We start from the raw sequence: 13,818 nt of genomic DNA, 5'->3' as shown, positions 1-13,818 counted from the left end.
CTTTTTTTGCCTTCTGCAGGTCACATGATGCCATGTATACGTGCTGGTCGGTAGGAAGTGGCTCCTTCATGATGCAGCAGGAGCTACAAAAGCTGTTATTGCATCTCATAACTCTGCAAAAGTTGAGCGGATCCTCTGGAAGTTTTGAATCCACAATTCCTCTGTGAAATCGTGGACCATCAGCTCCCAGAAATCCCTCATACGTGGCCACTCCAGCGTATAAGAGGCTTTATTATGGCTCCATAACACGCCTACGTCGCTTTCGATTGGAAATAATGTCGGCTAGAGCGTTGGCTGCAGTAGAAACAAACCTGCTAATGTTTTGAACGTCCATCATCATGCTTCTTTTAATGTTATCACCAGAGGAGAATTGCATAACACCATTAAATGGAAACGCAGTCATCTCTATTGCATTTTATTGACATTTTGAAAATATTGTTTAATTTGTCTTCAAATCTGCGATGGAAACCGGTCTGTTGTCATTCTGAGGCCATGTTATGCTGATATAATGATATTTGATATCATAATTATCTTTCACAGAGCAAAGAATCCTAAATTCTGAAGAATATTCAGACGTTTGAATTGGAATAAGAAATAAAATTAAACTATACTAAATAAATAAAACGTAAATGTGTGTGTGGAGCTCCCTCTCTAATTTCGGATGTTGCCTGCGAGTGTGGTGCAATGCATAACTGAGTACTATATATTTAATCTACAAACTTAATGAACGCTCCAGAAAATCTATTTTTGGCGGCATTATTAGTCATGTTTGATTAATAATTTCATATAAATAGCAAACTTTAGTACTTCGTCCATAACAGTCACAATCATATCAGAGGATTTTATTCTGCAGTTCGCAATTAAATTTGGATTTGAAGTTATAAATGTGCAGATAAAAATTGATGCAAAAGCTCAACTTCATCTGTTCAAAACTGACAAAATAACAGAGGTTTTTATACCAAACGAATACATTTATGCATTGACCAAACATGTTTTATTAGTTATTTTATTACACAACTGCATCCTTGATATGACATATTATATAAGTACAGGTTGAAAACTATTTAATAATGTACATAAAGTAAGTAATAATTTAACTCATAATTAATAGCATATGCTGTAATGGCCTAATGTGAGCATAAACAGGCATCCCGAGCTGTGTGCTTTATGTAAACTTCTCAGCTCTGTTTTGAATTTATGATAGCAAAGGTCAAATAAAGTCCAGGATATAGAAACAATAATCGTGTTAGTAGGCAAATCTCCAGGCCGGTCATCAGATATCGTTTGGATATGATGCTGCAGTTTAAAAGCGCTTCAACTGTGAAATGTTGACATAGTTTTTTGTCATGTAAAGTGTAAAATGATGTTTCAGGAATGATACTTTTGGACGAGCAGGCTCTGGTTTTAGAAGGAGAGTTCTGATTTTAGATGGAAATGACGCTGTCAGCAGCACCGTGACTGACAAAAGAACATCTGCACGTTGAAAGAATAGACGTATAAATGACTGAATGAATGAATGAGTGCAGTGTGTAATGACTGAGAGTCACGGTGTCACAGCGCTGACTGTCACCAGGGTGTTATACAGCATAGAGGAGAGTATTCTGTGCTTCTGTTTCGTCTTTATGAATGGATCGATGTGGACGTGGGTCTGTCGCGGTCACGGTCACATGAATGGGTGCGTAAACGCTGGTGAGCATCCAGGAATCTGACTGCAGTGATGGAAGAACGACTGATCCTAAAAATCAAAACAAACATCCTTAAAAAGTCTTAAAATGTCTTTTTTGGGTAAATATTAGGCCTCAACAATCATAAAATAGTCTTCATTTGAATATATGAGGTCTTGATTGCCACAAATATTTGATCTAATTTATGTCTTTTTTTTTGTCCAATTTCTTTTTGTTAAAGGAGTCGAGTTCTCCTGCATGAAAATCCAAATTTCAGCTGAACCTTAAACTGTCTTTTTACTTTATAACTGCATTTACATGTTGGCAAAATGTAGATTAACGTAACTCATTCTAATAACCATATGCTTACTTAATACTTCCGTCTGCACAGGGTCACATATGTATATATACTGTATTTACCTGCAACACTTGATTAAGAAAAACATGGTTTTTTTTTTAATTTGGTTACAAATTTTCTTAAAAAGGTCTTAAAAACTGGAAATTTTAAGTGTCTGATGCCTGTAGATGCCCAGAGATATACAATTTAATAAAAAAAAAATTATATTATTATTATATTCCAACATGGAAAGTCCTGATTTCAAAATGTTAAGTAAGAGTGCAGAATTATTATCAGCAAAATGCTCTTAAAGTGACAAAGTAAAATTAGTTATTATGTTGAATAGGTTATTTCAAAGAATTATATAATTGTAGAAGACTCTTTTTTTATGACTAACAAAAACATGCAATATATTTTTGAATGTGCTTATGTTGAGTAAAATTTTGATATACAGTATATTTGTATAAATTACAGGGGCAATCTCCCAAATGCAAGAGCTGCAAGTTTTTATTTTATAAAATGTGTCATACAGTCGTTATATCTGTCAAAATAATCACATTAGGATTTTCTCGCATATCAGTAAATTAAGATGATTAATATGCTGCAAATATAGTGTTATATGCTGTATTTATATGATGTCATAAAACATATTAGTCACCCCACCAGCGATCTGACTAATCCTAACAGATTAAAACACGAGAGTGGAGATAACAACATGTTTTATGTTTAAATAATGATTTAAGAGTGCCAAATTAAATATTAGTTAATCAGGCCTGCCGTGTTATCAGCACTGAAAATATTAAGGCCCCAGTGTTTGGAATGCCATTTAAGTCAGTAATAAATAAATTAATATGTTTTGAAATAAATAAATATGACTATGGATTAAAGAACTAATGATAAATATATTTGGAATTTTGAAGAAAAAAATCCCCTGAAATAAAAAAAACATCCTTAAAAAATATTTTATTTATTGAACTATATTGACTCAATTATATATTTATGTTTATTATATTTATTAAATATATTATATATATATTTATTTAAAGATTAATTTCATAACCATATACATTTTTATTTTTGTTTTTATTTTATTTTATTTTTTTTCAATTTAATGTTTACTTCCATGGCACTCCATGCCAGCGCACAAAGACAATTTAAACATCATATATTTCGCTGCAGAAGAGGCTTCAGAAAGCTCCAGATGTTGCAGCTGTAGGGGTTTCGGGGGCAGAGAACCAACTTTCCAGCTCTGCTCCTGTCACCGTGCGGCTCACTGCGGTTGGCGATGAGACCATTTTAGGCGTGGAACCGTGTGCTTTTTGCTGCCATTAGCATTGTGTTAGTGCGCCGGTCCTGAGAGACAAAGACGGATTGTAAATCAGGGGAGGTTGGAAAGTCCATCTCTTTGTGACTGGTGTTTGTGTGTCTGCTCTTTCTCAATAGTCGTATGCGTGTGTGTGTGTGTGTGTGTGTGTGTGTGTGTGTGTGTGTGTGTGTGTGTGTGTGCGTGTGCGTGTGTGTGAGGGATTCCTTCTCCTCCGTGTAAATGAGCCTCTTTGACTTTACAAGTGTCAGTTAACCTTTTCATCTGACACTTGTGTTCATGTGGGGTGTTGCAGAAAACGCCCGTCTGATTGGTCGGTTAAAAGCAATAAAATACAACTCCAAGTTTTTCCAGGTTGAAACTTTAGAAAAGGGACTAAATAGATTTCTTTCTATTTTCCCAGAAGCTTCTTTTTACTTTAGCGTCTCTCTGGAGGTTCATGGCGCTCCCCACAGCCAGCGATGTTACTGCACGTTAAGCTCTGAAACGTTTGTGTACATTTGTCGTTACTTTTTCACAAGGTCTCCTTTTCTGTAAAATCACGAGATTGTTTAGTTTTGGGTGGCACAGTATGAGTCACCGGTGTTGTAAGCAGTTTTATGGCCCATCTCTGTCTTTGAAAAATAGGCGTAGGATTTATACTTTTCAAAGGGGGAGGGAGAGGTGAGGACGCAGCCTCTGTACATGGGGCGCCAGCTCTACCAACTGAGCTACTGGGTGCCTCAAAATAGGCGTATTATTTACCAAAATATATTTTAAAAATAAAAACAAAAGCCAACAAAGTCTTGTGATAATAACTACAGTTTATGTTTATATTAATAACTGAGAAACTGTTTTAAAAAGAGCTCAAATCGGTTCTCATGTTACATGATGTTGTTGTCTGTTTTATAGTTTGCTGGCAATATTTAATATATATGTAATATAATTTCCCCTTTCTTGAATAATTACAACTTCATTCTTTTAAAATAAGGACTTTGTCCTCATAAAATTATGACTTTACTCGTGTAAAATTCAGACTTTTTTTCTTGTAAAATTACAAGTTTTTGTCTTGTAGCATTACATCTTTTTTTCTGGTAATATTACGTTTTTTTCTCATAAAATTCTGATTCTTTTTCTCACAATAATCCGACTTTGTTCTCAAAGTCTCAACAAACAAAATTCTCTATTAATGTGGATCTAAAACAGAAAAAAAATGAAATTATATAAATTATATTTGTATAATTTATATAATTATATTTATATATTTAATTTATATTTATATAAATTAATAAAATTATGTTTGTGTGTATGCTGTCAATCGAAAGAAAGAAAAAAAAAATGGAAATCAGAATCAGCTAAGAAAACTGTAATCGATGTGTCGCTGTTTATCACCTTATATACTGCAGCTTTTTCCACTGTGTGGACCAAGAGAAGCTCATTCATAAAATAATGTCAGAATTAATTTGTTGATTACATTTTGTATTATTTATCTATATCTGGAAAATAACATTATCTCATAAATGTAGTGGATTAAAACTACAATATTTTCCTCTGAGGTGTATTGCAGTAAAAGTATAAAATAAAAATGTATTAAATTGAATTGACGTTGACATTCTTTGGCTCCAAAGCTCCGATTGGTTCATCCAGCGGAATTCTCACAGTTTGTGTGGTCGTCATGGCGACACCATGCCACATTATGGTTGTTTCCATGGGGACTCATCTATTGCCATGGCGCCTCAGACCCATTTCCTCCTGGCTGGTCATTACGAGGATGATATCCAAAGATTTCATTAATATGCAGAGAGTATCTCTGGCAGTTTGCACGGATTACAGCTGAATACGAGCGAATTTTCGGACGTGAGAGTCTCAACTGTGGAGTGAAGCTACAGTGTTCAGTGAGAGGAGAGAAACAAAGGAGAGAAATGGAGAGAAGGGAAGGAAATGAACTGCAGATTACAGGAAAGACTGATACTAGATGTGAGAGAAAGGAAAGGAATGTTTTTTTCTTGGCTTCGTTTACATGAAACACTGATGTTATCAGGTGGCTGACATTCCTGGATGTCAAGAAACCGGAGAAAACTCTGCAGAAAGCGTCTCTCTTTTTGACGTTTACACTTTCAGTTGTGTCTTTTTATAAACTGTTAAAAACCGACAACCCTAGAACTGCAGCAGTGTTTTTGTTATGTTTTTTATTATGACATCCGCGATGTCGATAACCACGGCCTGAGACATTACGTTTTTGAGCTGTCCGTTTGTCCTTCCCTTCGTCTGTCCGTGTGTCTGTCTGTCTTATCTCAAGATAAATCGATATAGGTAGGTGATGTGGCCATAAATAATATCATAATAAATCATGGTATTTTTGTGATGATGATGATATTCTTGAAGATATGACAAAAATACAGAGAATATTTTATTACAAATTTTAAAAACATGCAAAAAAAGTTGATTGTAGTTGTGTTCATAAATAAAAAAATATCTCAGTAGTTTTAGAGTGAGATTCAGATTATGTGTGAAATAATTATTAAATAAAATTGATCAAAAATTACACTTCTTTTTAATTATTATCATATAATCATATCAATCTGTTACTTACATTTTTGCGGGTCCTTATTTAGTGGTGGTGGGCCGCCACAAATAAATGAATGTGTCGGAAAACTCTGCTCAGTGCCGTAACTCAGGAACAGAAAGCGTTACATTTGGTCACATGCTGAATTGGTGACACTAATTTCGGGTGTGTGCTGATTGTAGAGATCCTAAAGATGTGTGTGAGGCATCCAAGTTTTCGTGGCTGTGAACTGTCGCTGCGACCTGACTGGTGTGCAGAGGCGTACAACTGCGTGCCAGTAATTATAGAATATAAACTGTTAGAAAAATCTCACCCCAGAGCTGCCACAGTGTTTGTATTTTCGTTATAACTCACTTTTTCTGATTTTCTGTGCTGTTTTCCTGCTTCGTCTATTGTTATTGCTTTGGATTTCACAATCTGCGCACACAACATGTTTGCACCTGTGCTGTGGGTTTACTCACAAGGCATTTTGGGAAACGGGATGTACGGGATAATCACATACTGAAGTTACAGTTAAAAAAATACAGTCATTACTGGAGTTTCCAGAACGCTGTTTCACAGTACAACAAGTCTGCTCGTCTTCCGTCGCATCGCAGCCAGCAGCTCATTAACTCACATCAGCATCCATGTCACCGCAAACCCACGGCCAAGTTTTCTCTGTGCTAAACACTCACGCACAAATCACAGGCTTCAGTGCAGAGCCACACCTCACACACACACACACACACACACACACACGTACACACAACCCTCCACACAAACACAGATCAGCCGTCAAAACAGAGAAACAAACACAAATTAAACAACTGTCAGGATCCATCAGAGTAACATAAACTATGATGTAAGATTGAAGTTTTGGAAACAGAAAAATCCTCTGTCAGAGTTCGCCTCGTACTCGCAGCGATAATGAAGTGTTTGGTGTTGATAACTCCCTCGCAGACAAGCAGACACAAGCCCCGTGGCGGCTCGCTCTGTGAAGTGTTTTTGGTCCCATCAGACACTCGGGATTCACACAAAACCTCATGACAAATAAGATGATTGATTTATAATAACCGAGGCCCACAAACGTAATAAACTTGCGCTGTTGTTGCATTTGTCAGAAAATGAAAGTGTGAATGTCACTTTATCATTTCCATCAAGATGATAAGCCCGTTTTTAAGCCCCTCGAAAAAGTGTTTTTGCTTGTTGTTACTTCAAGTGGATGTTCGAGCACCGCTGTGCAACAATAACAGTCATTATTCGGTTATTGTATCAGTATAGGTGTGTGTGTGTGTGTGTGTGTGTGTGTGTGTGTGTGTGTGTGTGTGTGTGTGTGTGTGTGTGTGTGTGTGTGTGTGTGTGTGTTGCACTGGCAGTCACTGGTGAAGATTATGGTTGTGAAGGGTGAGAGAGAGAGAAGAGAAAGAAATAGAAAATAAATAAATAAATAAATACATTAATTAATTAATTATCAACCAATAAATTAAAATTTAAAAAATAAAATAAAATAAAATAAAATAAAATATTAATAATAGTAATAATAATAATAATAATAATAATAATAATAATAATAAAAATCACAGATGTTTGAGCACTACTGCACAGAATGATGTATGTGCACAGTTTGACACTTTTTCCCTAAAATCTGAATTTAAGATGTGGTTGCTCATGCAGGACGTCCTGCAGCTGCCATATAACAGATTTGATAAATGACTGTTATTGAGATGTTATGCCTTTGTTATTGTTTAGAAAGTGCTGCTGACGCATGTGATATATGTCAGAACTGAGGCGGACGCTCGTGTGACGCTCGTGATGCTTTTCTGATTGCAGGATGCTGCGATGAAGTGTATTATCACACACTGGAGCGAAATGATGCCCGTCGTTCAGTTCTGTGTAAAAGTGTAGGGACGGCATAAAGGAGGGCCCTATATATTTATGTATTTATATATATGTATTGCGGCCCTATAGCATGATCTCAGTATAAAAGCGTCATGTGTCACTTTCACTGCGCCTGGCTGCTCCACCTCTGCCAGAAATACACTCTGCATGATGTGCAATTAATAACCAAACAGTATATATACAGTTTATATTCTAATAGTGCTCATAATTAACAGTCCAGCTCCAAAAATGTTAAATCACTTCATGGCAGCAGATGTTTAAATCGTGGCAGGCCGCCAAAAATAAATGGATGTGTGGGGAAACCCTGACTGGTGTGTGGAAACTTCAAGTCTCCCGTGCAACTTTTCAGTGACGTATAGGAGAAATCTTCACTTATAAAATAAATTTGCTCATTCATAAATTCTGCATTTTTCAGTGAGCATTGCCAAGGAGCTGCTAACTGCGATGGCAGTGTTTGATTTGTCTGTTCTTGGCTTCTGTAGAAACTTTGTGATGGTGATCTTGGTAGACGAGAACCTGCTCGCCATGTAGATATAAACGTCTCTTTCTAAGATAGAAAATACAGTTATACTTATTTTCAGGTAATAATACACTAAAGAAAACATACTTATTATATTATATTACATTTCTGCCCCCTAAATCCTTCACACTGGACCTTTGAGGCTTTGAAAAATTATTATTTTTTGTCAAACTGCTGTTTATGAAATCAAATTTTTCCCACTCAAATTCCATGTCAGTCTTTATTTGGAAATTTATGGTGGATTTAAAGTGGAATAATAACTGTGTGACTTTTTTTCCTGCATAAATGTCCAGTCACTCATGAAGTAACTGTGCGCCTTTGAGCTGCAGCCACTTTCTGTGTTTACGTCTGCCGGCACACACAAAGCAGCCGTCTGTGAAAAGCTCCTGCGGTCAAAGTTCACACCTTCCCTGACAGAAACCTACCTGCACATGAGAGCGTCGCTGTTTTGTCTGCAGCACGTGAAGGCCGTCGCCACGATGAGGAATGTAACATACAAACCTCGCAGTGTAAACACGCAGCTAAATATAGACCGTCGTCTTTACTGTCTCCTCTCTGATCGTCCCCATCTGTCCTCTCTCTCTCTGACGTCTCATGAGCCATAACGGACACATCGCATATCTCCCACATTTCCATAACCATTTAAATAGTCGTACTGCATATCTGATTGTTTTGGTGCCATTAGTGTCCCGCGAGCGCTCACCAGCCCGTGTCTCCTGTAACCACCACGCCTCTTCTGCTCCATTATAATTTACGGTTATGGAGTTATAAAGCCGCTCCCTTCTACAGTCGGCCTTTAATGGCTCACTGAGAGAGAATATTAGCTGTAAAAGTATTGTGTTACCTCTGGGTGCATGCATGTAACCACTTTAGATAGTCATCATTGTGTGTGTGTGTGTGTGTGTGTGTGTGTGTGTTTAAGGCTGTCGTATTGAATTCAGGCTGAGAGATGAGGAGACTCATCAGAGAGACAGTGCTTTAAAAACAGAAAGGGGAGAGACGGTACAGTATTTGTGGATGATACACAAGCCAAAATTAATCACATTAGAGAGATTTTTGTTTTTTTAAAGATTATTTTTTTTGGCATTTTTGCCTTTATTAGACAGGGCAGAAGGTCAATAGTGACAATGACATTGCCTTCATTTATGGGGTGCCTGCTTTATCCACTGAGCCGCCCGACGCCCCGACATTAGAGAGATTTTAAGCCAAATTATGTCCTTTTTTATGATGTTCTATTATTATTGCGTAATGCATTAAAATCTACCGAATTATGTCTTTCTAAAGAGATCATAAAAACTATTATTTACCTGGCTGATTTCTGGGACCAATATTATCTATATCAGTATTTTGTTTCAATGATCGCTGAAAAAATTAGTTAATTAAAAAGTGCAAAAAAAAACCTCAGGGAGCTAGTTTTATTTATTCATTTTTTAAAATGAAAATTTTCACTTAATAAAAGAAAAAAGTTGCAGGGAATTTGCTCCATATGATGCTGAAAGTCTCAGTTTTAATTAACATTCGCTAAAGGCATTTAAACAAAGTTTTGTTTATAACACACAGAGTTTGTTATATTCTTATATTAGCTTTTCTTCTACAATCAAAGGTATTTTAAAGTAAGGCTAATTTATTTATTGATAACTTAAACATAATTTTTAAAGTTTATTTTGAAGTTTTTATGAAATGATATTCACAATAGTATACAGTAGTTACAATGTACAGAGGGGAAACAATTCTTATTTCTGTATAAAAATCCAGTTATTTTTGTCAGTTTTTTAGGGGGTTGTTGTTGTCGTAGCGAGCTTTGGCCACCAGATGTCAGACTAGATGCTTCAGTCCAAACAGGAAGTGTCTCAGTAAAACCTGAAGAGCTCGTCTCTCTCCATGAACAGTGACTCTAAGAAATACACAAAACAACATTTACTCTAATTAACCTTCAGGTAAAACAATAATATATCTCTGCACACACACTGGAGGTTATTTCAGCTCGCTGTGTGCAAGACAAAGATAGACTGTTACACAAACCTTGGGTGTTTGAGTGTGTGCGTGTGTGTGTGTGTGTGTGTGTGTGTGTGTGTGTGTGTGTGTATGTGCGCATCCTTCCCAATAACAATAATGAATGGCCTGGAATACAACTCTTGAATGCCTGCGCTTCTTAATGGATGTTATAGTTATAATTGTACTGGGCAAACTGGCTCACACTGGCATAATCCACTCACAACACACACACACACGCACACACACACACACACACACACACACACACACACACACACACAATAACACACAAAGAGCGATAATCCCCATCGATCTGCCACCAGGGGTTTTCCTCTCTTTGTTCATTATTGATAAGGACGAGGCAGAGGGGCGTGTAAACGTCAGGCTGTTGGGGCATTTTTATCGCGCTCGGCCAACAGAAATCCATCGCTTCTTTTTCAGCTTTTTCTTCTGACGAATAATAATCATATATTCACGTGTCTCGAGGCCCTCCTCAGAAAGCGAGAGAGAGTAAAAGGAGGAGATGTGTGTGACTGGCAGGTTAGTTCACACAGACTGAGAGGTTCTGCAGTGATTCATCAGGAACATTTAAATCGACTCGTCCCTCTTTTCTGCCTGAAAGACTCTCTGACTGTGATTGGATTAGAGGCTGAATTAAAAAGTAAAGTAACCCCTAACCTTCATCAAAACTGAACGCCAAACCTCAACCCTAAACGGACATCCACAAAAATAACTATGTGGCCATTCAATTGATAAACAATGACGTTCTGTAAACAGCGGCGCCAAGTTTGGGCACTAAACTCAGTGCTTTTAAAGGTACCGACCAAATCAAGCCAGTTCTACTGAAAACTTCAATCCGTAGTCACCAGTATGATACCTGAGACACACCTGGGTGAGAATGCCGGGTTTAAAAAGAGGCTGAAGCTCCCTGAAGCCTGAGAGCTCGCCACGAAGCTTTGAGGTGAGGCGCAGACTTCAGTTTCAGTCAGGAGGAGGAAGCGCCGCGAAACTGGGAAGCTCTGCGGCTGCTCTGTCACTCTTTCACACATGCAGCATTGTTGCAGCGTTGCTGCTGCCTTGCTGTCTTGCTGCCTGCTGCGGTACTGTATTTCCACATTTATAAGCACAAATTCCAGTCATTTATGAAGTCATGCAAAGTATTGCATTGCCAAAAACACAGTCCTGCAAATATTTCAAAATAAAATGCCTTGTATCAGCAACTTATGGGATTCTGTCCACAGAGACGCTGTCAGAGGGCTTTTATTTTGAAACGGAAGCAGGGAAGTTGGAGTAAAACAGACGTCTTTGTATTTCATCATCTCTGTGACAGACGGAGACTTTTAAACTGCAGTAAAAAGCGGTATAGAGTCAATATATTAATCAATCATCATCTATTTCTGCTGACAAACACAGGTGGCATGCGTAAAAAAAACAGTGAGTCACTGTTTTTCTAGATGTGCCGCTGCTGACACGCAGCTGAGATGCTGCTCAGGCGGGGAGCGTTAATGCTCTAGCTTAATAACATGGGCGCTGAAAAAAAAAACACCTGGTTCGGCGATGCTCACGCACTGCTGACGCGTGCTGTGTGAAACAGGCCTTAGTCTACTAAGCTGTCCCTGTTGCCTGCTCAAAAATTAGTAAATTAAAGTACAAAAAAAGGTACAGTTGGGTACTGGCACTGGTACTGGACGCTCCAGCGATAACGCCCAGTGAATTCTGATTTTAATTGGCTGTCAGTGTTTGTATTGTTAATCAAATCGCTCTGAAAGTGAACTCACACTGTTGTTGTGGTGCGGACCAATGTGGCCAACTTTGAGGCACTTCGCTTGAATATTTTACATTTTCCACTAATACTACGTTATACATTTTAGAGGCCAATATTGTACTTTTACTTCACTACATTTACTTTTATTTATTTATCTTTAGTATCTAAGCAGACTTAGATTATTGGTGTGGATGTAAACCTAAAGTCTAATTACACTGCAGCGTTATAATGATTCTTATGACAATGATACAGTCTTTACTGATATCTCACAGTTTGTCACAATACGGTTTCAGTGAAATTACGTTCAGGGGCCTGAGACTGATATGAGACTATTGGTCAATAATCCTAATTGTCTTTTTCTTGCTTGTCATCACCTGCTTGGCGTTTGGACATTTGCACTATATTTCTGGAGTAAGGAAGGAGGTTTGCGTTGACAGAAATTATGACCCATTTGTGGCATGGGATTTTCAAAATAAAGGCATAGCTTACAGGTAATAGTATGTATCAATGTTTTCTCTTTGCACTGATGATAGTGGATCATTGATAATTGAATTGAAACACTGATCCAAATCATTGCACCCTATATTATTAATCCAAAGTATATCGACTAGTAAATAATGATGTGTTAATATAATATTAAGGTGCTCAGAAAAACATAAAAAATATATAAAAATGCCTCACCTTTAACAGTTAAATGTGATGCTTGTACATGAGTATATCAGCAAATATGATTTATTAATAATATACATTTCCGAAATGGGCCATTCTGTAAGTAATTTTACTTTTTGTACTTTAATTTAATGCTTTATTTATACCTGAGAAAACTCTTCCACCACTTTGTAAACCAATATTTAACCTGACCCCTCAAACAGCTGCAAGTGAGCATCTCGCTTTTCCAAAAATGTCTAAAATTTTCCATCTGTTTGAACTTGTTGGAGATAAAACGTCTTCTCTTTCGCTCTCTATCTTCAGACAAACGCACGCAGACACACAAACAAACTGCCGATATCGATTGCTATTAATACTCGAGCCCCCGGAGCTTGCTGCTGCTCTGCTCGCACTTGTGGAGCGTGTGGGAGGAAACCACAGCCACGGACAGGTAGAAGTGAAGTGATCAGATAACAGAGAGAAAGAGAGAGGGGGAGCATGTGTGCGTCTCTCCATCGCCTCAGCCGGGCAGCCTTGTTGGCTTCCTCTCCTTGCGGACAAAATGTGTGTGTGTGTATGTGTGTGTGAAAGTGGGTGTGAGCAGCTGAGCGAGTTGGTCGCTGTGCACGTTGAGAGTGGCCGCCACTCCACTCTTCTCTGCTCATCCATGCTGGATTAAAGAAAGAAAAACAAAGAAAACCCTCTTTTTTTGGGGCTCGCCAGCTGTTTTGGGACTCTCACAGCTGCTGAAATGAGCGAGGAGGTTAAAGACAAGGCTGCAGGGAAGTCCGCTCATCGCAAGAAGAAAGGAAAGAAGGTAAAAGAATGACTTGTAAACAACATGGTGTGGCTGCTGGGAACAGTGATTCAGACAGGAAATGAAGGCTGTGGTTTATTTATTGCACAAAAGTTCTGATATTTTCTCTGTTTTGATCTCAGGAGGGTTTTTGATGTGTTATTTTAAAATTTGCTGCCTTTGGAAGTTGTATATTTGTGGATTTTTGTGGATGGAGAGCAGCTCTTTTGTTGATAGCCTTTGTTATCAGGCATTTTGGTGACGGAGCATTATCAGGGTGTAGCAGCTTTGTTCAATATAAAAGGGCGATTTTTAATTTCTTAATATATAGTGCTTCTATAATAAT

The 13,818-nt window shown here is 37.7% G+C and overlaps 1 protein-coding gene across 2 annotated transcripts in view; it reads left to right on the top strand.

Moving 5' to 3' along the window:
• ank3b (ankyrin 3b) overlaps nucleotides 1–13,818 on the top strand; it is a 178,268-nt gene that overhangs the window by 5,002 nt on the left and 159,448 nt on the right. The window contains exon 1 of one of the 2 annotated variants that reach the window (XM_088069684.1): nucleotides 13,006–13,493. The exons of the other annotated variant lie outside the window; for it this stretch is intronic. Coding sequence (XP_087925810.1) covers nucleotides 13,428–13,493 — 66 coding nt within the window. The 5' untranslated portion in view covers nucleotides 13,006–13,427. Of the gene's footprint in view, nucleotides 1–13,005; nucleotides 13,494–13,818 lie in introns of those variants that run through there. 2 annotated transcript variants of the gene reach the window in all.

Source organism: Plectropomus leopardus, chromosome 19 (genome assembly GCF_026936395.1).
Source record: "Plectropomus leopardus strain MGB_pleo_1.0 chromosome 19, ASM2693639v1, whole genome shotgun sequence".
Lineage (NCBI taxonomy): Eukaryota > Metazoa > Chordata > Actinopteri > Perciformes > Serranidae > Plectropomus > Plectropomus leopardus.
This window is presented reverse-complemented; position numbering and strand designations above follow the sequence as displayed.